This window comes from Lagopus muta, chromosome 4 (assembly GCF_023343835.1).
Source record: "Lagopus muta isolate bLagMut1 chromosome 4, bLagMut1 primary, whole genome shotgun sequence".
In the NCBI taxonomy this organism is placed as follows: domain Eukaryota; kingdom Metazoa; phylum Chordata; class Aves; order Galliformes; family Phasianidae; genus Lagopus; species Lagopus muta.
In genome coordinates this window covers 2,383,444-2,408,028 of record NC_064436.1, presented here as the reverse complement: position 1 = coordinate 2,408,028, position 24,585 = coordinate 2,383,444, and the positions used below count along the sequence as shown (strand labels likewise).

General features: G+C 39.5%; 1 protein-coding gene across 3 annotated transcripts in view; it reads right to left on the bottom strand.

Moving 5' to 3' along the window:
- PDGFC (platelet derived growth factor C) overlaps positions 1 to 24,585 on the bottom strand; it is a 120,271-nt gene that overhangs the window by 78,327 nt on the left and 17,359 nt on the right. Inside the window, exon 1 of one of the 3 annotated variants that reach the window (XM_048941661.1) lies at positions 16,569 to 16,696. The exons of the other annotated variants lie outside the window; for them this stretch is intronic. Coding sequence (XP_048797618.1) covers positions 16,569 to 16,572 — 4 coding nt within the window. The 5' untranslated portion in view covers positions 16,573 to 16,696. Of the gene's footprint in view, positions 1 to 16,568; positions 16,697 to 24,585 lie in introns of those variants that run through there. 3 annotated transcript variants of the gene reach the window in all.

Genomic DNA, 24,585 nt, shown 5'->3' with positions numbered 1-24,585 from the left:
AAAACTTGAATTTCTACTGCTGGACTTTGTGAGATAAATTCCGAGAATATCTGCAAAACACTTTATTCTGATAGAAAAGCAAACCCACTAGAAAAAAGGTGCAGACTCGTTGCCTGGGTCTCGTTCAATAGCTGAAACACGGCTGCATTACAGATGAATAAAAGAAGGGAAACATGGCATTGTCAGAAGGTTTGGAATTGTGAGCTTCACACCATCACATGAGGTTCTCAATACAATGCCTTTCAAACTGCTAGTTTCTATATGGAGTTATTGACCGATCCACTTGTAGCCCATTTTGTTATCAGTCACTTTGTTCATTCCTTTTATTTCATCTGCTTCGAAGAAACACTCCTTAGAGGATGCTATTTCTCCAGCAAAGCTGTATTCACTACCTTTCAGTCCTGTGTATTTGTTAGATTTAAATTTCAAAAGGTATTCCCAAATTCTATATATCCTAAAAAGGAAGGAGCCATTCCCAACACTCCAGGCTTTACCCTAACTGCACACAGCCAATACACGTCCTAACTGAAAAGGCAGGAAGCAAGGTCAATTTCTTGAACTCAACTGCATCATAACTAAACCTAGTGAGCAGTTATGGGGAAAATACAGGAAAGACAGATTGATCTTATAGCTAGTAAGTCTTCAGAGATGACAAAAGATTTTCTTTGAAGTTTGAAGAAAGCAGGTGTCCCTCCATTTCTAACTTTGACAACTCCTGCTTTGCTGTATGCAACCATATTTGTCTCGCAAGTCATCCTTCACATATTTAAGCATTTTACTGATAGAAAGGTTACCTGAAGTTACTCAAATTAAATGTGAATGATCCGCTGAACCCTTAATGATGTCTAATCTCTTCCTTTCTTGAGAATTTGGATGCGTTTCCCAAGAGGCTGTAGGAACGACTCATCAAATGAGTCTGAGAAACTTCGTAAGTCTCAAAGACACTTGGATCAAGAGAGTAACCAGATCCAACTTAAAGACAGGAAATAAATGTAGTGAATAATCCCACTTAGCAGGTTAATGGAAAACCCACAAACCCCTCAGTTGTGAAAATGAAACCCAATGTGCTGTATACATATGAAGTTTGTGCCGTTATTTCAAATACTTATTTCTTGAAACATTCCCTTGCAATAATACTTTTAAAGACATTGAGATTCCAGTAGTTATTTAAAAAGCTTTCAGGCTGAAAACTTTGAGAGTACTTTTGCTGAGTGCAATGCCTAGAGTCACTGCATTCTCTTAGTTCTTGTCACAAACTACCTTAGTGCTGATTGTTAACCATCTCATTTAGAAGCTTCACACCTAAAAAACAAATTTGTGGAGAGATTTGAATTCATGTATGTACTTTCACATGCAGTATAAACAATAAACTAAGTTTCACATGGCTTTAAAGGCAAAACTAAACATCTGTACTCCACCAGTTATAAAACTAAAGAGTACACCACTAAACAAACACAATACATACATTTTACTAATTGCCTAATGATATTGCTGCATAACATCCAATCAGCTCTTATTTTAATGTCTTTTTGGAGAGGCAAATTAAGAGCAGCATTCCTCAAGGAAAGAGAACACAGTTATTACCCAAGCTTATTGGGTGCCAAAGTTATAAAATAGCCACAGCAGAATTTATTCTAAATGACCATGAACTCAACTGCTTTTAAAAAGGCAAAAAAAGACAAAAACAGTTGTTGTAAGCATATGCTTACAATGAAGTGTCCTACATGGGGAGCCTTCACTGTAATACTAACATTTTTCTTGAAAACTTCAGCTGGCTTAGCAGGAAGTAAGAAGATTGCATTATCCAACAGATAATACACTCTAAATGTTAATGCACACCTACCTTAGTGTGTTATGCTAACCGCATTCCTTAATTCACTTCATAAAATTCATTTTTGAAGGACTGTATTTACAATAGCTATAGAATATTAGTTTTATAAATAATAACTCTATTTGTGCATACAAATGTATGTGTGTATAAATATAATATAAATAAACCAATGTATAAACGTACATAATTTTGAAACTGTTTCTTCTTGGTGGAAGGAAAAAGGGCTAAGCCCTTCTTAACCAGGTTTTAATGCACAGCAGTTTGTCCTATCATTTTCAAAAAATGGATTTGTACAGAAGGGTAGACTTATTTATCAGAATAAGAATTGAGATTTCAAACACTTGTGAAATCATTTTAGCTGGCTGGACAATGTCCCACTGTCATTAGTTCCTGGAGGGCAAGATTTCACACAGTGTGAATTTTAGGATAACTGCACTGAGCAGCAACGGCTCCAGTGCACCTCACATTTAGTATGCTGCTATTGGAGAGAGATCAGACATCCACAAGCTATCCTGGCTGCAGTTTTCTTATGAAAGAGGCAATGCCTGATCATGCTATTTTTTTAATGAAGATTTGATGCGATTTATCATAAAACAAGGATGAACACCAACAACACAGTATTTTGCATTTTCCAGTTAATGTTAACCAATGTTAATGTTGAGTGATATAAAATAAATACAAAGCTGTAATTCTTAGTGCTTTGGGAACCAAGGCCTCAACAGCATCTTTTACCAAATCTCTCACAGGGATGGGCTAACAGATCTACTTTCTCTCTAACGGGGTTCTTAATGGGTTTTAAATACCATTCTGAACTGTACTTCATAAAAACCACATATTTTAGATTTTTTCCCACTCTGCTTCCTTTAGGAAGATAAAGGTTAAAACATCTGTCTTAGAACACATGCCAAGCTCTTTGTAGGATATTGTGTTTTTGTAGTGTAACTGTATGTATAAAAAATATTGCCTCATTCTGTATTTCTACAATTAATGCAGAGGTAGAAAGTGAAGTAATTCTGACAGGAATCTCAAGAGAAGCAGATAAACCAGCAATCTCTCAGATTACGCCCCACAGTTCTACTCACAGGTCTTTAAACAATTATCAGCAGCTTCACTGAAAGCAACACTTGATAAGAGCAAGCTGATGTATATTCTACCACTTCACACTGAAAATAAACACTCTATAAGGTCTCACCTTAAGTTTTCATCTTAAATAGCTCTTGCTGTGGATGCATAACAAACAAATATACAGCATTCACAGCTTTTACCATCTGCTTAACATACTTTAAATTCAAAGTTCTGAACAGAATACACAGCACAAGATATGCCTTCAGAACTAAGATGCAAGACAGTACTAGCTTAAAGTTTTCAAGGAGCTAGTGCACAAGTTCAGATAGCTGCCGGTCACCAGTTCTATTTCATCTTAACCAAAGGGAACTCTGAAGTGCTCTCACATGAGCAACTTTGAATTTCAATGAATGGATAGCAGTTAAAAACCAATGGCAGTGGGAGAGGAAATCACTTTTAAAGGTCTGGCGTGGCCACAGAAACCTCATCGCCCAACACAGGAAATGAGTATCAGAAGTTCACCTAATCAGTCTTCGCCATCTCAGTACCTTCTGAGTGGATGCAGCACAGGTTTTGTCTAACATTACATGAAGTAAGTTCAGCAGAGCACTAAACATTTACAGTTTTTCCTTATGACGCTACTCACACCTTCTGTATTTTCCATCTCCCTCCCATCTTTGAACAGGAACTTGAGACAAAAAGAGTAGATATGAAAAGGTAATCCTTCCAGAAGAAGTGCCAGTTGTTCACATCTGAGTTCCGTACTTCAGTTAAAAACATCAGCTTTGCAGGTGCATAATCTATCAGTGCTTTGCACAAAGGAAAAATAGCTCATGAAAATTGCAGACTGTGAAACTTCATCAGTGTCACTATTCCAACATGCAGCTAACAGAACAAAGGCAGGTCTTGTACGTGCACTTCTGTCGCCACCATTTGAAGACCTAATCCTGCTTAGTGATGTCCACCTTAGTGAATTTAGTCACTGTTTTCTACCTACTTCAAGAACTGAAGGATACCAACACATGGGCTTTTTTTTTTAAATCTATGGGTAAAAAAATGGATTGAAAAGAAAAAGCATCACCAAATATCATTATCCCATTTTAACACAAGTAAGAAAATATATGTCAATTGGTTCACTTCATGCATGACTGCATGGCATTAGGCGTAAGCAACACTTACAGTGGTCACAATTTTCCCCCGTAAAATTCTGTTGTCACTGACAATGTTCCACCCAGAAGCCTGGCAGAAGCCATCATAACATTTGCGTAACATCAAGTTTCTTCTCATGCAAACTGTAGATTCCACAGGAGGAAAAACAAACAAACGAAAAGAACCAGCAGTTCAAGTCTATAGCAATAACATGACTTCTAGAATACCAACGAGGGCTTTGAAAGACATCCTGTGGAAACGTTTCCTTTTAAACAAAATTTTACACATGAATTTTAATATATATATCACTGCATAAAATACTATACAGCAATGTCCTTCTAAAAAAGTTGCTGTTTTTCCTATTTCAGTACGGGATGTCTTCCAAATCCTTTTACTTTATATAAAATACTTCAGCCAAAAGATTTTCCTGCAGTACAGATGAATGGTTTAAGTCAGTTGGACTTTGGAGCTTTTCAAGACTAACACATTGCACTCACTCTAATCCACTCCATGGGAATCTTTTGCCATAATCCAAGATTAGGACCTGCAATTCAAATGTAATATTGAATAATCCAGAAACTTGCTCAAGACTCCACATTTGTGCTAAGGTCTTATCCTTGGCCTACAGTATTTGCTTTTGTGATTTCTGGACATCTAAGCTACAGAAAGAAAAAGATTGTCAACAGAGCAGAGGAACACACAAATCCCCCCATATTCAGAAGAACTCAATAGAAAAAAAAAAAGAATCATCATTAAAATAATACGAGTACTGGAAGACAGCAGTCAACCTCATGAGAATTATTATTTAATACTTTCAATTCACTTGACTGAAATACCTTTAACAAGTCTGTTACCTTGTAACCTTGTGTTTCTGGAGACATAAAAAAGAAGTAGATTCTTTCCAAAATCACCACAACAGAAGCTCAAAAGAAAAGAAGTTCAAGTTATTCAAGTTTACAGTGTCAAGCAATGTGCTACACAAGCACATCTCCTCCATATACCATGTGCATTTAGCAAAAAATGCAAGTAACTGCAGTACAAGTTGGTCTGCCTTAGACAAAGCTTAACAGACTTGTTCCAGTGCCAAAACGTGATTTCCTGATGCTAAGAAAAACTAGTTTGTATTTGACATTCTGAGGAAATTGTAACTCACATTCTTAAGATGCAAGTTATTCAGAAAACTCATATATACTATTTCACAGAAAAACACACATATCAGTCTTTACTGTTTTGCCTTACCCGAGAAGACATCTTACGTGCATCTTTTCTTCTGAATCTGCCATTTATTTCATTCTTCCATTCCTCCACAGAAGTGGAAAGAAACCAATAACCTTCTGTTTTCTCTTATTCCCACACTCCCCTCTCACCAGTTCTTTCCATTTAAGCTTTTACTATATTCCCTTTCTTACCCTTCTATATCTGAAGGCATGGAAGCCACCCTCAACCACTGCAGTACCTCTTTCTAGCATACTACTTTTCTTCAGAAATTTTTCAGCTTCACTTTGAGATTCAGAATCAAATCTCTAGTAAGCAACCTCACAACACTCCTCAAGCAACAACCTTATTGCCCATAAGGACTTCCCAATATACTATTTGGGAAAATGAAAACACAGAAGACAGCTGATTCATATTTTAACCTAGATATAGTGTAACAAAGAGAAATAGGCTGAGAGAGCTCGAGCTGCTCAGCCTGGAGAAGAAAAAGCTCCAGGGAGGCCTTTCAGTATCTAAAGGGGGATGTAAGAAGGAAGGACCCTTTAGCAGGGTCTACAGTGATAGGGAAAGGGGAAATGACTTCAAACTAAAAGAGGGAGCTTTAGATTGGATATAAAGAAGAAGTTTTCTTTACACTAAGGATGGCAGAGTTCAATGCCCAATTTAACTCAACTGGTGATCTCTTGAACTTCAGATTTTTGCAGTAATGAAACCAATTGAGAGCACTGCCTCCCCATAGGAGGCCCATTAGGTGCGTACAGGGAGGCTCTTTGGTGGAACTAGTAAGTTACAGCAGGATGGGCAAAAGCTAACACTACCACAGGAAGCCAAACACCACCACGTGGAGACTGAATATAGACTTCAGTTCTTCCCGTTTTTGTTTAATACAAACTATCCCTCAGGGGTCTGTAAGGAAGACATGTTTTCAAGAACTATTTTCTATGTCTTTGCTCCCTCCTTAGTGAAAGCCATATTTTCAAAGAGGCCCCAACATTGAGCAAGATGCACCACTCACTGGTTTGCTGGCTTCTTAAATCCTTCTGTGAAGGACTGCTTAAGGGGTAGAGCTGAGAAGGATAGTATTGGCTCACAAAAGATAAATATCCATTATTCAATCTACCCATGGTCTGCAAATTTGTGTTTTGTTATACATGTATATAGGGAGAGAGAGATATTAAGACATTAGATAGGAAAGCTGTGATTTTCAGGACATCTAATTAAGCCTGAAACTTAGTGCAGTATATCACAATGACGACGTGATGATGTAGCAGGTGCTCTGAGGTCACTAGGATAATTTGGATGCTGTGAAAACATCCCCAGCCAGAACCCATCTGGAGCACAGCCACTGAACAGAGCAAAATCAGAACTGACCCGTGCAGCAGGAGGCCATATTTCTGCTCTGTGGACATCTTGCAGTGACTTGCAGTGCTGTCTTCAGCTCTCAGACACAAAGCTACAGGAATCAGCGAGTCCAAATAGTGCAACTGCTGCTGCCTGGCCAGAGCAACTGTAGCCATGCAGAGCAGTGGGTGAGAAAAGAAGCTATCCTTGTATTTCCTGGGAAAGAGTCCTCTCTATCTTTTCCACATTAAATCAGTATCGGCTCTAAATCCCAAGTAATTGAGTACATAATGCAACACCATCACTTTTCTGAAAGCTGAGATTAATGAGGACGTAAAAACTTAAAACCAGATTAGAAAAAAAAAAGATATTCAACAATCCTGGTCCTATTTCACTGGATTTGTGGGGCCAGAGAGGGACCCCCACAAATAAGCACCACATCTTCTCATAAGCTAATCAGATTCAATGTTTGAATTGCAAAGCTTTGAATAGAGCAACTTTAAGCTGATAAGTGTGTGACTAATTCATGGATTATTTAAATAGCACGCACAATATTATACAGACACTGCTCAGATTTCTAGCGCTAAGGATTGGTCCATGCTCTTTCAGTGAATTCTTGCTTTTACAGGGATAGACATCAGTATTTCGTAACCAATCTGGAATGAAATGGCTTACAACATTGAATTTCAAAAGCAATGCTAGTTTTGTGTGTGCTTACATATTTATGGGCCTAAAAATTCAACCATATGCACAAATCTAAGATCGTTACCCAAAATATATAGTAAACGTCAACTGTCGCGTCACTACATTTGTTGCTTCTGAAAGCTTTTCTTGGTTCTAGAGATGCTCAAAGGCTTTTCTTCAAAGTAGCCAGCCAAAACACACCAAGTTTTGCTGTTATGGCATTTTCCACAGAAATATATATACACATACAAACAAGCTTGTACGTATTTATATATGAATGCACACAGCCATGGAGGAAAAAAAATTCTAAATCACTTCTAAAACACAGGTTTTCATAGGCTTGTCACGCAATTAGAGATTTGTGGTCACTGGAAATCTACACGTTCATCTGCACTGCATTTCTTAACAGGACCATCACACTAACAGCACACTTTTCTACTTACAGAACGTCCTGGGTTAAAAGGGACCTCATGGATCATGAATCTCCAACCCTCCTACCACAGGCAATGCCACCAACCTCCACGTTTTATACCAGCCTAGGCTGCCCAGGGCCCCATCCAGCCTGGCCTTCAACATCTCCAGGGATGGACGGGGCATCACAGCCTCTCTGGGCAGCTGTTCCAGCACCTCATCACTCTCATAGTAAAGAACTTCCCCCTGACATCCAACCTAAATCTTCCCTCCCTCAACTTCAAACCATTTCCCCTTGCCCTGCTGTTATCTGCCCTGTCAAAGAGTTGATTCCCCTCCTGTTTGTAGACTCCCTTTAAGTACTGGAAGGCTGCAGCTATTTTTGTGAAATGAAAACAGATCATCAGAAAAGCCATCAAGTTGCAGCTTCCAGCATGTCTCTTTCACAGGCCTGCCCTCCAGCTGGTAAGAACATTAAAGCTGTTAAACTATAATGTTGTTTATCCACATTTAAGAGTCTACAACACTCACATAACATACTGCAGTATGCTCATACAACAGAAAACAAGTCCACATTTGCTGCTTTATCTACACTGGTACACTAGATGTCAAAATATGAAGGAGATTTCATTATTTAACATCCACATTCGTAGTATAGCTTAAAAAGGTCCTACACATTTCATACAGTAAGTGTTGAATTTTTATTTCATATTCTTATATTAGAACCCAAGATGTTACAGATGTTTACTAGATATAAGATTTATTTTGTTTGCGTACTTCTAGAAGACAAATCTATATGAAGTTGCATTTCAAATTTGATTTATTACTAAGACAAATAAGCAGGCATGACTATTTCTGCAATGTCTGGAGTAAAAAAAACACCAACTTGTGTTAAGTGTTAAGTAGTCTTGTATGTATTACTTGTTGGAGAAATTGTCTGTTCTGTACTTCAGTTTTGTTCTTAATAAAGAACCTGCTGTAAAAAAGACTCCTAAGAGTCTCCCAGTCAGTGGGCAGCAGGTTCACAGTAGGCTTTATTCAAGCAAGGAACAAACAGGGGCTGGGGTGAGGAAAACAAAGGTTGAATAAAGAAGACGAGGCCGAAATGACTAACTGAGCAGAGTACAGCTATTTAAGTCTGTATTTATTACGTGGAATTTGATGATCAAAATGCAGCCCATCAGCAGCAATACTTCTATCTACTGATACTGAAATGTATCAAATCAGCAATCACCTAGAGCATGGCTGTCCAACCATTTGGTTTGCTTGGGCTGCACTGAGGGAAGAGAAGTCATCCTGGGCAACATATAACGACTATCTATTAGGTATTTTATAAGTTACACTATGTAGTCAATGTGTATAAGTAACAAAACGTAATTATTTTTTATTAAAACATAAAAAAAGAGGGCAACAAAAACACTGAAGCCATGCTGAAACAAAAATATGACTAAAGAAGCAACATTCCTAGTGCTAATGTTAAGTAATTATAACAATATGAGCCAAAAAAAAAAAAAAAACCAACAAAACAACAAAACCATCCAAAAACCAACTCGATACATTTTTGTACTTCCTACACCATGCTTGTTAAAAAACTATTGACTACAGAGACCGCAACTGTTATGGTAATGTTTTCTGTGCCAAAGCATGGATACCACAGATGTGGTCACTCTCACCCTTCCAAGAGCTACGTTTAAGAACTCCCATGCTGCACATCACGTATTTCATTTATTATTAGTAGGCAATACCCTAATAGTCTGTGCTCAGAAGTCTTATCCATTGGTTATTTTTTGGCGACTTTATATTTGGCCTAGTGTCCCCGGGTGCCTCTTGTGCAGGGATGGCAGAGCATGGCTCCACCAGCCCACCTCCCTTTAATGCTTCCCAGTGCTTCTTCATGTTTCTACCTCCTCTTTTAGCTGTATTAAGCCTCAGCCCCAGCTCGATTCTGCTGCTGGAGATAATTTTGTGCTCATCAGATGCCACTTTGCTGGAAGGGAGTGGAAGTGCCAGCCTGAGCTTTTTGCCAGGAGTGCTCAACTCCAAGTTGGAAGTCCCTCAAGAGAAGGAGAGATCTCCTGAGGATGACTGACAGCAAGAGGTACTGCCACTGGTTTGCCTCTGCATCTTACGCATGTAAAGCACGCATACAGTCCAGCCCAATATAGCCAGCTAAAGCCTAGGTGAGAAGGTCAGCGAAGGAGACTGGTCATGTGCAAACAAAGCATTACCTCCACTCACTAGAAGGATTTCTGGACATCCACAAGAGCAGTGCTTTACAGAGTCAGTGAATACCGCTACTACCAGAATCTCATCTCAAGCTCTCATCTCCAGATGGTGAAGGTGACGCTGAGAAGCGATCATAAATACTTAGTTCAGAATCACAGGGTAAACCTCTAGGAAACCTAGAGACTGAAGCAGGCTTCCAAACCAAGGGCAGATGCCTTAAGGCACAACAAAACCTCACCTTTCCTCATGCTCAGAGTGTGCCCCATATAAGCTTCCATAATGAAATAAAATGCTTCAATTGGTTACATCAACTTTGAATTATGCGAGTTCAAAAATATTCTTGCTTCATTACAATTCTAATGAATTTATAACCTTAGCCCTGAACTTGAGCAGTTACGCTAAGTTACAATAAGCGTAAAACTGGTAATAAAATCTGCTTTGGCTGAGTCGTGATTCTGTGATTCTGAGTCTAAGTTTACTTATGCTAGCTTACTAATACTGCCTTAGTTTAACAACAGCACTTCAGTTTTCCTGCCCAAAACCTTCAGAATCCTATTTTCATCCTGCTTTTCTGCATCCTATCAAAAATAGGATGTTAGGAATTCAAGAGGTTGATTCCAAGCAGACGAAACTGAAAGGAGGCATCACAGCAAAGAACACAAAGGCTTCACAGTTCTGACTTTCAGAAGGACCCAGCTCATTAGCAAAGATGAATTCTTTTGTATTGGAGGTGAAATGGCAAATATTTTCTATTATTAAGGAAGGTTTTGGATTACTTTCTCCTCACCCAACTTCAAGACTTCTGATAGGTAATCATAATAACAATAGAAAGACTGTTGAGACCATCCTAAAACTATAATAAAAATCAGATCACATTGCTATTGGAAAGAACAATAAAGTAGCACATAATGCCACCACAAAAATTGCATTAAGGTTTTTTGATGGTGCAAACAATTTCAAGACTCTGACAGGAAAGAATTATTCAGCTGAAATTCAGTAATTTCAAGCAAAAAGAAAAACCAATAACAACTACAGAATATAAAAACTAATGATCTGCTTGAAAGGTGAAGAGACCTGAAAACAGAGAGATTGAACTTGAACCCTTTGGCATCACTGCAACCAGAGCTCCCACAATTACAAATGTAGCTGAATACAGCAGGTTAGGTGTCAGCAGTTTATGGGGCTGGTATAGACATAGTAGAAAGAGCCCCCAGAATTTCTAACAGGGCTTTAAATTACAGAAAAGTTTTGTCTTCGTGGCAATTGTGTTTCTTTGTTTTATTTATTGATAATTCCATAGCAGCTGAGTTTTGTTCCTTTATTTTCCATACACAACAACATTTTCAGTTTCAGCAGTGACAGAGGATGCCATCTGGTCTATCACTATTCCAAGCAAGAGGAGGCCTCTAAGTAACCAAAACTACTTCTGTGTTGTTCAGAGCAACAAGTGATGCTGCAAGTAGACATATCATAAACTGCCATACAACACTATGTGAGAACAAGAGGGATCTCCAGTAAGTACAGATAGGTGCAAATTACCTCCACTTGTGATTTGACTATGTTAGAAGCTCAGCAATATACCACACATTAGAGCATTTTGAAATAGAAGCACATAAACTATGGCATTTTAAACATCACTACTTGCTAGATCAGAAGAAATAGATATGAACCTACAGGATGCTCAACATTTTGACCCTGGTCAAGAAAAGCACCTGACGAGCAGCTTAACTTTTAGCACAGAGATTGTCAGAGAGCTTCCAGGTCAGGATCAAAGAGCTCACTGCATCTTACACAGAAGACTCTCCCTGTTTAGTGAGTCAGAGTTGTGATTCCCCTCTGAAGCATTAATTGGTTCCATGATGATGTGTTAAGGCCAATGGGAGAGCAAATTTACTAGGCAATTACAGGAACCAATGAGAGATCAATGTGACCTTTCAGGAATCCTCTGATCCAGTCTTTTGCCTTCAGCAATGACATCATTAGACATCATCAGTGACAAGAGTTACAATGAACAGAAAATAAATCATACAATGAGCTATCAAGAAAAATCACAAGAGGTTAGCAGTGGAAAAGCAGTACAAAAGGAAACTAATCTGATATGCAGAAGAATAGGGAAGGAAAAAAAAAAAAGAGCAAAATGGCATCCCGGTTTGTAGAGAAAGACTTCACAGAAGATATATTCCAGTCTCAGGTATATATATTTTAGTTAAAGACGCCTTTTTATTAATATATATTTGCAGACACACCTTGTGACTCAAGCAATAATTTAGCACACTTAGTGACAACAATAATCGAGCTCCGGGAATACAGAAGATCCCCCTGAGGCCTGACTTTTTCTCTGTTTTGATCCTGCTCACTTCTTTCCACACTTAAATACTAGCTTTGCTTCTTGCCTCTGGCAGAAGAAAGTTGAGGATTAAGCCACTAATTAACTGGTGGCTCTGGGACTTGTAGCCAGCAGAGTAATGAAGAGCTAAATTGAGAAAGTGCCCTGGGAAGCCTATTATGTCAGTGATTCTCACTTCTTCAGAGAAGGAATTATTTTCTTGGCTTATCTTAAGGCAGGAGATCATCACATAGTTGTTTTCTCCCTAACAAAGCCTTCCCAGCCTCCACACATGTAAATTAGACAAGAATGTGAATTACCAGCTCCTCCACAAGCAAGATATGGCAAGCTGCAGGTGAGAGTTCGCCTGGATGTAAACCAGCAATAGGATCGATTTGGCAAACTGGCTCATCTTGGGTGTCATGTCATCACTCCTCCCACTGCCTGTTTTTGATGATCAATAAACCCCCGGTGCCGTGCCACCCAAAGGAGTTAATTTCACAGCCAAACCTTTATTCCTTACAAAGAGAAAAGATGAAGTCCCACAAAGCTGAGGAGTTTTCGGCCTGTGCAAGAATAACAAATACAAATACTGCCTAACTCTTAAGAAGTGTGTAATTTTAACTACATATTTTCAAAGATTACATAAACACTGGGTAATGCAATAACATGACCTTGGAGAGAAGGCTCCCTCTATCATGAAAGCATCTTCAAGGTAACCTCAGGAATTTAATTCTTGCCTGAATCCCCACTTCTACTGACGGAATCAAAACACACACAGCAAATTTAGACTGTGGTCTAAACTGACGCGTGCACTTGCAGGTTGATACAGCCAAGGAGCCATGGAACAGAGCTATCAGCCTGAAAATAACAAACTGTGATTACAACAACGCTTTATCTCAAATCATAACTGAATATTTAAAGTGCGTAAAAGCCCTAGAACTCAAAATATGTTCTTTGTCACTTATGAAACACACTATTAAAACCGCAGCAAATTGAACAGTGTATTTTGACCTAATTAAGTGGGACAGAAATTGGAAAAAAATCAAATGGCAAGATTCCCATCTTCCAGTGTAAAGCAGCTTTGGGAAACTGAGTGAAAATTTGGAAATCTATCCCTTTTAGCAGTCAGCAACCCGTTACTCTTCCTCCTCCCGTCTTTCTTCCTTCTTTTCAAGGAAGAATTAAAGCTTCACAGCTTTATCTGAGGACAGCAATTGTCTGATTTAAAGAAAAACTATTTGAAGCCTTTAGGGTAGGAGCTAGACCAGTGTACTATGTGCACCATAGCATTAGTACTAAAAATATCTTTACTAGCTAAAAGAAAAATTAAAGATTCTATAGCAGTTGAAGAGTATTTCAAGTGCTTCAAATGACCCACTCCAGATTATTTGTACAGTCCTCAAATCTGTGATTCTCAGAAAGTCATACAGTCAGTGGAAAAAAGGAGCCCAACCTGGACATATTTTGTATTACTTACTACTTTCCCTAAAACAGATCACTGTTTCACATAAAAGAAAGAAAATACTTAGACTCTCTGCAGTCCAACTGATTTGCAAGTAAATTGCTGTATTTGTGCCTCCTATTAAAAAAAAAAATAAAAAATAATAATAAAAAAAATACTATTAACGACAGTGACAGTTAAGTGTTCTGCATCAAATGTAAGGGATTGATATCGCTCAATCAGAAATGTCTCCAGTAAGTGAAAGTATAGACTTGGTAGTAGGTAATGAAATATTTGTCATTTTTAAAATTATTACTTTAAGCAAAATCAATTGCTCTAAGAATATTATTGATCCATTAGGTTGATCCACTATAATCAGCTGACATTGCATCTAATAAGCTGTTATCAATTGGGTATCTCCTGATCAACATTTTGAAAAGAAGAAATGTGGTGACAGGAGCTTGAGCTAAGCATTATTTTAAGTAAATAGCTGACTGAGGCTCCTGTGTTAGCAGGAGTACAGAGTGAAAAACCTGTTTATTTTTTCTGAAGTGTATTTCCACTGGAAAAAGACTTTTTGCTTTCTATTGCCCAAACTTCCTTATTTAAACTCGGGTTTACACAGTATTATCTACAAGATTTGGAGCAGCATACTTGGAAACGTGCAGCTCTCTGGCAGCTTACAGGCAGAAGGAAACACCCCTTCCTGACCATAAAAGGGCTGAGTGCATGTTCTCAAGCGGAAAATGTGCAGGACCTTATTTACAAATGTATAAATACATGCCATTCCTTTGCGCTCACAGGCACGGCTGAAAGCCAGCCAGAAAAGGAAGTACCAGCAACTCAATCTGAGATTTCCACTACATTTCCCCTCGCATGGGATCACTCCGGCCTACGTTTTCATAGAAGTCCGATTATTTTAGTGAATAAAACCTCATAGGTCTCCAAATCAAGAAAAATATGGGAGGGAGGGGTTCATAAGCATCTTTTTCAGTTAGTGCAACAAACATCTATTTCTTCTCTTTCCTTCCCCCAGCACCCACAGCCCCTCCTAAGACAGATATGGCAGACTGAGGGGGAAAGAAGCCTAACTGTTCAGCCTTGGAGTCAGAATCAAACATGGAACATCTCACAGCAAGCACCTTCCTCTCTGAAAGGTTCCCAAAGGCAGGACCTGCTGGCAGGCACCCACTGACCCCATCCTTGGGAATATCAGCCATGCTCCCCACTAGGATCTGAGCTTTCCTGGCTGCAGGAGCTCTGCCAATAGACTTGCCCAATGCTAGTGAAGGCAAAGAGATGCTTTCAGCAGAGCATATGTTAGGCTGTGCATGACTGTGGACTTCATCCCTCCTCTAGGAATCCATAAAATAACAAACAAGTGCCCTCACGAAAGACAGCCTACCAGCTGAATTGTGGGTTATCTTTAAACATAGAAGGCAATCCTGAAAAACATTTCTTGTAAGTCATCCCAAATAAGAACATGCTTACGAAGTAACTTCCTGGTGTGAATTTAAAGCTCGGCTTTCAATTCTACAGTCTAAACATAACAATGCTATATCATGAAGTCCAGAAGATCAGAACTGAAGAAAACACAACAACAAAACAGAAAACAAGTAGCTGTTGCTATCTGGTGCTTATCTTGTCCCCTCTCCCTGAAGTGGTTAATGGGGATTATCCACTAAGTGTCATTTATCATACACATAAAGATCAGAACTTCAGAGCACAAGACATCAGATACACAGCTTCTCACTTTAATACACTTACCTAATAGCAAATATTTTTGTTTTGGTTGCAATGAAAAACACATACCTAAGGGCAGAATGGCTTCCAAACACTGATTCCAGAGAAACCAAAGAGATACATTCTGGTATATACCTCGTGCTCTGAAGGGTCTGCTTCTCTACATTTAAAAATGAAGAAGAAATCCTAGAAAATTTTGTTGGAGGAGTGGAAGGGGGAAGTAATTCACTATCACACGCAAGCTAGACAGAAGACATGGCATTCCCCATTAAACTCTGGAAAACTTTCTTACGTGTGTAAGACAAGTAGGAAAGAGGACAAGGGAAACAGCGGAAGAGAAGTACCTCCTTTGTGAGATGTAAATTCCATTGCCTCTATCAAGGAACCCACCTACTTCCTCACTAGGGAGCTGAAATAGTCAGCAAGGATGATTTATTGTCTTTACAATATTAAGACAAACATCTCTGGATCTTATGCAAAAGAAAGTTTGCTACACCTATGTGTTAGCAAATGGGTCACAGTTCACATGTCACTTCCAGGTTTCCTTTAGAAAGCTGTGCTAGAAAGCACTGAAAATGGCTCTTCAGAAAAATTCAGCCACTAGCTCTGTTCCTTGAGCTGATAAGGTAGAAGAAAGCCTCTGCAGCTCTTACAAAGAGGCTTCAATAGAGGAGTAGATTCTGGTCCTGATGGTATACTAGCCAAAGGAAAAAAAGTCTATGGGAAGAAAAGCAAAGCCAAAACAAACAGACCGCTTCTTGACATAGCAGCTTAGTGCTTAAGAAAGAATGCTAAAGAGCATTTGCTTCTCATTTTTACAGTCACCACCTGAATACCAACATCTCTTAACAACATTAACAATGCTGTACTTGAAACAGAACATGGAAAAAGCTCGCTACAGTGAAATTTATGGCTCTGTACCACTGAGGTTCCCAGCATTCCCAGGTCTGAGTACAGCACAAAGAACTTTCTCAGCATTGTTCCCACGTGCAGAGCTTCAGCGACAGGATTATACAACGCATACCTGTTACAATTGGAAAGATTAACGTGGCGGAAGGATGATAGAGGAGCGTAACAGCAAAGGGACGAGCAAGGATAAGATGGCATTTCAAAGGAAAAATAAAGGTGCTCACCCATCTCCAAAGATCTAGGCTAACAGGAAAGATACCACAAGGGAAGGAACTCTGGTTGGAGATCCTTCCCCAGTGGCAGTCAACCCCTGAAATGGGGTCTAAGAGAGGCGTAGTCAGGCTTCACACCTTCTGGTCCCACAGCTGAATTGCCTTCACCTGAGCTCCCAGGGCTGACTGGGTCCTTTCCTCAGGTGCTCAATCAGTGGTTCAGGCTGTGACTCAACATTTCCCATACACTCCACCCCTTCACAGTGTGAACCAGTGACTGAACTGACTGAACAGTGAACCTTCCTGATACAAAGATCCAAAGCACCTCAATGCTTGTACAATTGCCTGTTGTGATGCAGGTTGATGTAGTATAAGATGATAGTTGATTTGCAATTGAAGAACCTGCAGAACCTGATGGGGGTTCTGAACAGAACTCTGGTGTTGCCACAGGACCCAGCCAAAGCCATCCTGAGTTACATGGACGTCCAATATAGCTGGGAAGGTAGGATCAAATACACCCAATGCCTGGCCTTGTTTAACTGCCAGTTTGACCTGTTGGAAAGCCTCTTGTTCCATTCTCCCCCAGTCCCACAGTTGCCCCTTTTTCATGAATCTGTATAATGGTCTCAGCAGCTGCACTAAATGTGGTATAAAGGAACACCAATACCCCAACATACCTAAGAACTCCTGCAGCTGCTTTGGTGTTGTAGGGGCTGGGAATGCCTGAACCTTATCTGTTACAGCACTGGGCAGTACTTTGGTCTTTCCTGACCAAACTGCCCCCAGGAATTTCACAGGCAGGCCCGGACCTTGCACCTTCTGAGGATTTATAGCCCATGCTCTTTTTGCAGATAGGTAGTTAAGGAATCTGCTGCCTGTCCTACTGCCTCCAGTCAATCAGTCAACAGGAGATCATCAATACAGTGATAGAAACTAACATTATCAGGTTTTTCCCAATTAGCCAGGTCACACACCACTAGATGATGGCAATATGTTGGTGCATGCACGTACCCCTGTGACAGGACCTGAAAGATCCACTGCCTGCCTCCCCATGTAAACGCAAACTGGTCTTGCAGTTTCAGCAATTGGAATACTGAAGAATGCATTTGTCAAATCTAAGACACAGTGGTAGGTTTTTATCTCAGTGAGTCCATTAAGGAGGCAATATGGGGTATGGCAGCATGAACAGGCAGCATGACCTTATTTAATTCTCTAATAATCCACTGTCATTCTCCATGTTCCATTTGATTTTCACACTGGCCATACAGGGGAATTATACAGACTCTGTGCAAGTCTTAATAATCCCAACATTTTCTAATTCCTGCACAGTTCTTGATATTTCATCTTGCCCCCCCAGGAGTCTATAATGCTTCACATTAGTGGTCCGGTGTGGTTCTGGCAGACAAATAGGCTCATGCTTTACATAGCCTCTCAATATTGCCTGCACTGCCCAGACGCTAATGCACCTCTGTCAGAGTTTGAACAATCCCATAGTTGTCTGGAGAGCCAGACCCCATAAAATGTCAATGCCAAGATGTATTCTGGGACTGGGGGCAACAGACAGTTTACACTGCTGGGGCAGAAGACATCCAACCCCTAATTTCAACCATGTTTGGGTGACGGGAATGGTCTGTCCCACAAAACCACCAATCATTAGTCTTTCTCCTTGAAATTTAGTTGGATCACCGTAGACAACTGAAGTTTCCATGCCTGTGTCCACCAATGCCATAACTCATTTTTCCAGGACCGAAACATTGTTAGTTCGACATAGGGCCTCTGGTCCTGTCTGGAGGCCCTAGGTACAGGGGAACTAACATCCCCTGTCACACCATAAACCATCCTAGTGCCAGGTCTTTTTCTTCAGGTGGCTCGGGCATCATAGCTCAAGTCACCTGAGGAGGCTTTTTCCTTCTATTAGGGACTATAAGGTCCTCTAAATTCCAAGTTCTTGTTGGTACTTGTCAAATTATTCATACTCCTGATCTTTTGGGAATATTTTGAAATTTCTGATCATCTTGTAGTTGTTTCCAAAATTGAAGTAAAGTATGATTAGGCTGCTGATCAATCTTGGCAAAGGCCACCCAGACTGTATTAGATCATTATACATTTGATTCCAGGTATGGGGCCTGACTGGAGTGCCCAGGGGCAGCTTTTCTGGTTTTAATAACTGGGAGAACCTCGGCTCCTTCTACCACCCTAATAATAATTGTTCTTAGGTGCTCTGTTTCCCCCAGATCAGCTACCAGCTGGGCAGCCTTTTGTACAACGGCCTCAGAGGTCAATAGGGGCTTCAGTATTGAAACTAAGGTTCCATAAAGGTGGGAAGGAGCCTGTTGTAAAATCCCTTCCCACAACGTTGAGACAGCACCAGTTCACAACATTTAGGAGCACTGATAGCCTCACACTGACCACTTACACATTTTTTTCTGCAAATGATGATTCCAGGGGTTACAGGACTGTTTACAAACAGAAGTTATTCAAGCTCCCCTTCCTTCTCTTGTTAGCCCATCCATCCATAAATACACATCTGATTGTTTCTGAAAGAAATCTTTTTGGCAGGTGCAAGACGCCGACCTTTCTCACCAAAAATCAACACTGTCTGGATCACACCCTTTTCCTTCCAGGCTCAGTTTATTTAAACACAACATTATTTACATTATTTTTTTTTTAAAAAAAAGCAAGTCTCCAAGTCTCACGCACACAAAACACAACAAAAGAAAAAATGCCATCAAGAACGAGAAGCAGAATTAATTAAAGCTAAAGCTTTGGGGTTTTTTTGGGTTTTTTTGGGTTTTTATTTATTTATTTATTTATTTTTAAGAGCCTTAAAATGGTTCCCCTTAAATTTATTTTTCTTCATTTTCCTTCTCCCAGCATCTTACCACAGGAATGCACTTGTTTTCCACAACTCCCTCTTTAACCAAACCACCCACTGACTTTTATGGTCATTTGCTGCATCACAACTGGGAGACAGCTTGCAATCCCAAATGAAGTCAGGCTCAAAATGGCTCTTCTTTTGAGACATCAGAAATGAAGAAGAATCTGCTCAAAGTTCTTGTTACTTTCACATAAGCAAATATAGTTTTAAAACATAACATAGAGAGTTAGACCAAGTGTCCTCCTATTTATCTAGAAACTCTGGTGTGCAGCAGCTCTCAGTGCTCACTGTGAAAAAAAAAAAACAAAAAAAACCCAACCAAGTAGTGTTTGGACCAAAATTTTTCAAGTAAATAGTTTACCCTCTCATAGAGCTTCCCTGCAGCCCTACAAATTGCCATTACTATCCACAAAGACTGCCTCCCCATTATTTATGAATATAGACACTCCACTGTAACCAATGCTCTTGAAAGGGGGCATAACATTGTGTTTCTGATATTTCATAATTGTTCAGTGTTTTATTTTGTTGTGGTTGTTTTACAAAATATGTAGACTTACAACAACAGTTCTCTAAGCAGAGCTCCTCATCCCTTGCAAGTCATTAACAGTTAAAGGAAGGAAAGAAGTCTTGGTGAGAACCTTGTTTCTTCTTAGAACTGTTTCAGGAAATACTAAATTACTCTTTTTTCTTAACTGCCAGGAATAACAAGAAGACAAAACATGGTTACACTAAATCTACTTTTTCACCAAGGTACCATTGTTTGTTGTCTCTTACTGCCCCAAGTGGCAATGTAAGCATGTGCCAATAAAGATGACCCACAATTTTCAGATAGAAAAATATTTTTCTGTTGACATACTTTTTTTATTTTTATTTCCTCCCCCCCAGTACTTGGATCCTGATTTTTAAAGCTTATCATTTGTCTAAAAAATGAAAACCATTGGGATGAAGCTGTCTCTTTAAACTGCTCTTAAAAGACAAGCAATTCAAAAGACCACGTCCAACATTTTGATTTTGGTGCACAAAGAAACGATGGAGGAAAAAATGAAAATAGCTCACATTGAGAATCTAACCAGCTTAAGAGTCTGCCTCTTTTTCTGTGCTTCACCAGACTTATAAACACATTACATGACAGCAAGTCTCAGCATAAACAGTAAGAGACAAAAGTATTGGTTTCTCTCTACTTCCTGGATAAGAACTCTCTGATTAACATCAAGTGAAAGAAAATGGCACAGGATTCATTTTGTCTTCTAAGAAATCTCCACTCAAGTTGATCATTATGGACTAATAACTACAATCCCCATGTCACAGAATCACAGAAACACCAAGGTAGGAAAAGACCTACAAGATCACCCAGTCCAACCATCCACCCATCACCAATAGCTCTCACTAAACCATGTCCCTCAACATGAAATCCAAACGTTCCTTGAACACCTCCTGGGTCGGTGACTCCACCACCTCCCTGGGCAGCCCATTCCAGTGCCTGACACTCTTTCAGAGTAGTATTTCCTAATGTCCAGTCTGAATCTCCCCTAAGGCAGCTTGAAGCCATTCCCTCTAGTTCTATCATTGTTACACGAGAGAAGAGGCCGACCCCCAGCTCACTACAACCTCCTTTCAGGAAGCTGTAGAGTGCAGTGAGGTCTCCCCTGAGCCTCCTCTTCTCTAGGCTGAACATTCCCAGCTCCTTCAGCCGCTCCTCATCAGCCCTGTGCTCCAGACCCCTCACCAGCTTTGTTGCCCTTCTTTGAACCTGCTCCGGGGCCTCAATGTCATTCTTGCAGTGAGGGGCCCAAAACTCACCCGAGGTGCAGCCTACCAGAGCTGACTACAGGGGAACAATCACTGCCCTGCTCCTGCTGGCAACTCCACTCCTGATGCAAGCCAGGATGCCATTGGCATTCTTGGCCACCTGGGCTTCAATGTCTTGCCAACATAGAGCAGCCTCAGGAGACCATTGGAAGCTTGGGTACCAAAAGTTCAGCAAGACTTATCTGTTCAAAGAGCAACAGTCACACAAGGAACAGGGTCTCAGAAAGAGTTCTCAGCTTCCCATGCCAAAGAAAAACAAGCTAAGCCACTATTTTTCACTCTACATGAAAACTAGATTGTAGCCTTTGCTGTTTTCAGCTTCATCTCCTTATGGTGACAAATTTCCCAACTCTCCTTTTCAGTACCCTTACCAATGTACTAATCAGGTGATAGGTCTAATAGACTTGTAAAGTAAAAGTTATTCATGCACAACATTAGGAAAAAACGTTCAACCACATTTGGGAATCAACATTCAGCCTTCTACTTGTAACAAAAGGGATAGATAGATAGAAAGACAGATTCTAATGCACTGTAAATTTTTTTTTTTTATCCAAAAGATAGCTTTCAACACTGATTTCCACATCTGTCTGTCTCAATTTTCAGCATATACTGCTTCTCTGTGCTATAATGCATCCAACAACGCTCAGCTATCCTGCAAACTACAGAAGAGACCGTTTTCTTCAGATAAGAAAGCAATTCATATCCTGTAACTGAATTTTATAGCTAGACAGGAACAACCACCGTGGCAAACATGCATACAATTGCTGAGCTTATTTAATTTCATGTTTTATGAATGTAATCAAAAGTCTGAAAAAGATGTCACCTTGCTAGATGTTAACTTTTTCCAGGCTTTGATTAATGACAGTGGATTTATCTTGCAGATGTGCATCTCCTAGTAATGAGAACCAATTTCTTCCCAAGTTCAGGGCAACTCCTTATACACTGAGGAAACTTCTTGGGTGCGTCAATGAAAAGCTCCTCATTATATCTTTGTATCTTTGACACCTACCCAAAGTGCTGTCATTAGACAAATATAGGGGAGTAGAGGTAGTCAATACACTGTTAGTCTTTGTAGTTAAGTGAGGAGAAAGTCCAATAAACTACTACTGCATAGGATAGAGTGCACTACATTAAACAGCACTGTTAATGCTGCCTTCATATTAATGATTTGACTAAAGTGGGGATGGAAGAAAATTAAATGCAATCATAAATATTAATTACTTTACCAAATCTTTGTAAAGTGGACTTCAAAGCAATGTATGTTCTGAAAGCAAAGATGGAAAGGAGATAATATAACTGAAAAATCGGTGTGACTAAACTGTGACTAACATCTAACACCAATGTACTGTTGTGTATGACATTGTATTGCCAACATAAGTCTGTAGATACACACATACAAAAAAAGGTGCTCTGACTTATAAGACCATTCATTAAAAGAACAACAACTGTCTTCTGAGATCCTATAGAGAGGCAGGAGTACAGGGTTCAGAGATAAATAGCTACTCTATTCCACGTTCAGTAGCAACATCTGGGTGCAGATGCAAATTCCAGAACAAAATGGCATGAACCAGGTGCAGCACACAGATGAGATGGTATATCTTTGTGTCTCTGCAGATCATACCGGCCACATCCAAACTACAGGCTGCGTATGGATCCACAGATTCAACAGCCTCTGCTGCCTGGAATTAAATAGATGTAAGAACAGCTGACATGTAGAAGACCAGGAAAGAATCCTTTCTTCTGTAATATTGGAAAATGAGAGTGAAATAGAAACACTATTTGTCATTACTTAGCATTACTTGATCTTCACCTACACATACATACAAGCCTACTTTTTAGCCCATAAACAACTTCATTTATTGTTTTGAGGATCTGTTTAATATAATGTTAAACCACTTTTAATACAGTCTAAATAGTTTCAGATCCAATATTTTCACTGCTTGTCTAAGTCAACCAAAAACAAGAGATGGCTTCTTTTAAAACTACAAGGAATATGTTATTTTCTGAAATTCAAATGCTGAACATAAAGATCAATAAATACTTCCCGAAAGTGAAAAAAAGCTGAACAAGTCAATTTAACCTGAGAATATTACCTCAATTAAAAGAACAAAAACAAACAAACATTAAGCACCCACATACATAAAAATGTCAGAACAAACCACATACAAGTGCACATAACTATAAATTCAAGTAATTAAAGACCATCCATTAAGCAACTGCTGCTAGGAATGAATGCTTTGCTGTTGCCATTTTCCATAAGAAAACTGAACACCTACGGCGAAACATTTACAACACTTTCTAATGAATCAGAATCAGTAACAAGATAAGGGATTTTCTGTGTTTGCTTAAAATACCAAGCAAGAGAAATCAGCTTTATGCAAATCCATTATTCCAGCCCTGACCCAGTACTTTCAGTGGTAGCATTTTAGACTCAAGGAGAAGCTATAGATCCTGTAAAACTATCGGTTGGCATTAGACATGCCACAGCCACAGCATCAGTTTCTTTAAGGCAAAGAACTCAAGCCAGGTCAAATTTTGGCAATGTAATTATGTAAAAAGCAGTTACACTGCAAAAACACATCACAGCTCTTTCACTTGGTATCATTACACAGCACTTCAAGCTTGATTAGTGGGACAAAGCAGTTCTATGATTCTTACCAACAAAGCAAGCACAAGGTTTAGAAATGTGAAGTAGAAATACAAACACAACAACACAAAACCATCTTTCCAGCTGCAAGCAGCAAGTTTGCAAAGCAGACAAATAATGAAATAAGAGAGCTTTCTTTACTTTTATACTCCAGAGTCCCAAAGTGTGCCACGCTCGATGTACTAGGTGAGATTGCAAGTAACCACAGTGCTTTCTCTCAAGAAGAAAATGAACTTAAAACCCCTTTTCCAGCCCTGGTTAAATTCAGTTCAGAACAGCCACTTTCCCACCCCCACACTGCTTCTTGCAGATACTGAAAATCAGTTATAAAGTAGCAATCTCCAGTTAAAAAATAAATCAATCAACAAAATTAAATAAAAGTGGCCATTCCAACAACTCGTAACAGTCATCACATGGTCAGCAGACCAAAGGAGGTGATCCTGTCCCTCTACTCTACGCTGGTGAGATCTCACCTGGACTCTTTGTCCAGCTGTGGGTCTCTGACTAAATGAGTCGGGTGTCTTGGTAATAAGGGATGTTGAAAAGGTGGAGAATCTGAATGCCTTCTTTGCATGAGTTTTTAATGCTTAGACTAGCCTTCAGGAATCCCAGACCCTGGAATTAGAAGAAAGAGTCTGGGTAAATTAAGACTTTTCCTTTGGTCAAGGTGGATCTTGTCATCTAGGAAAAATCAA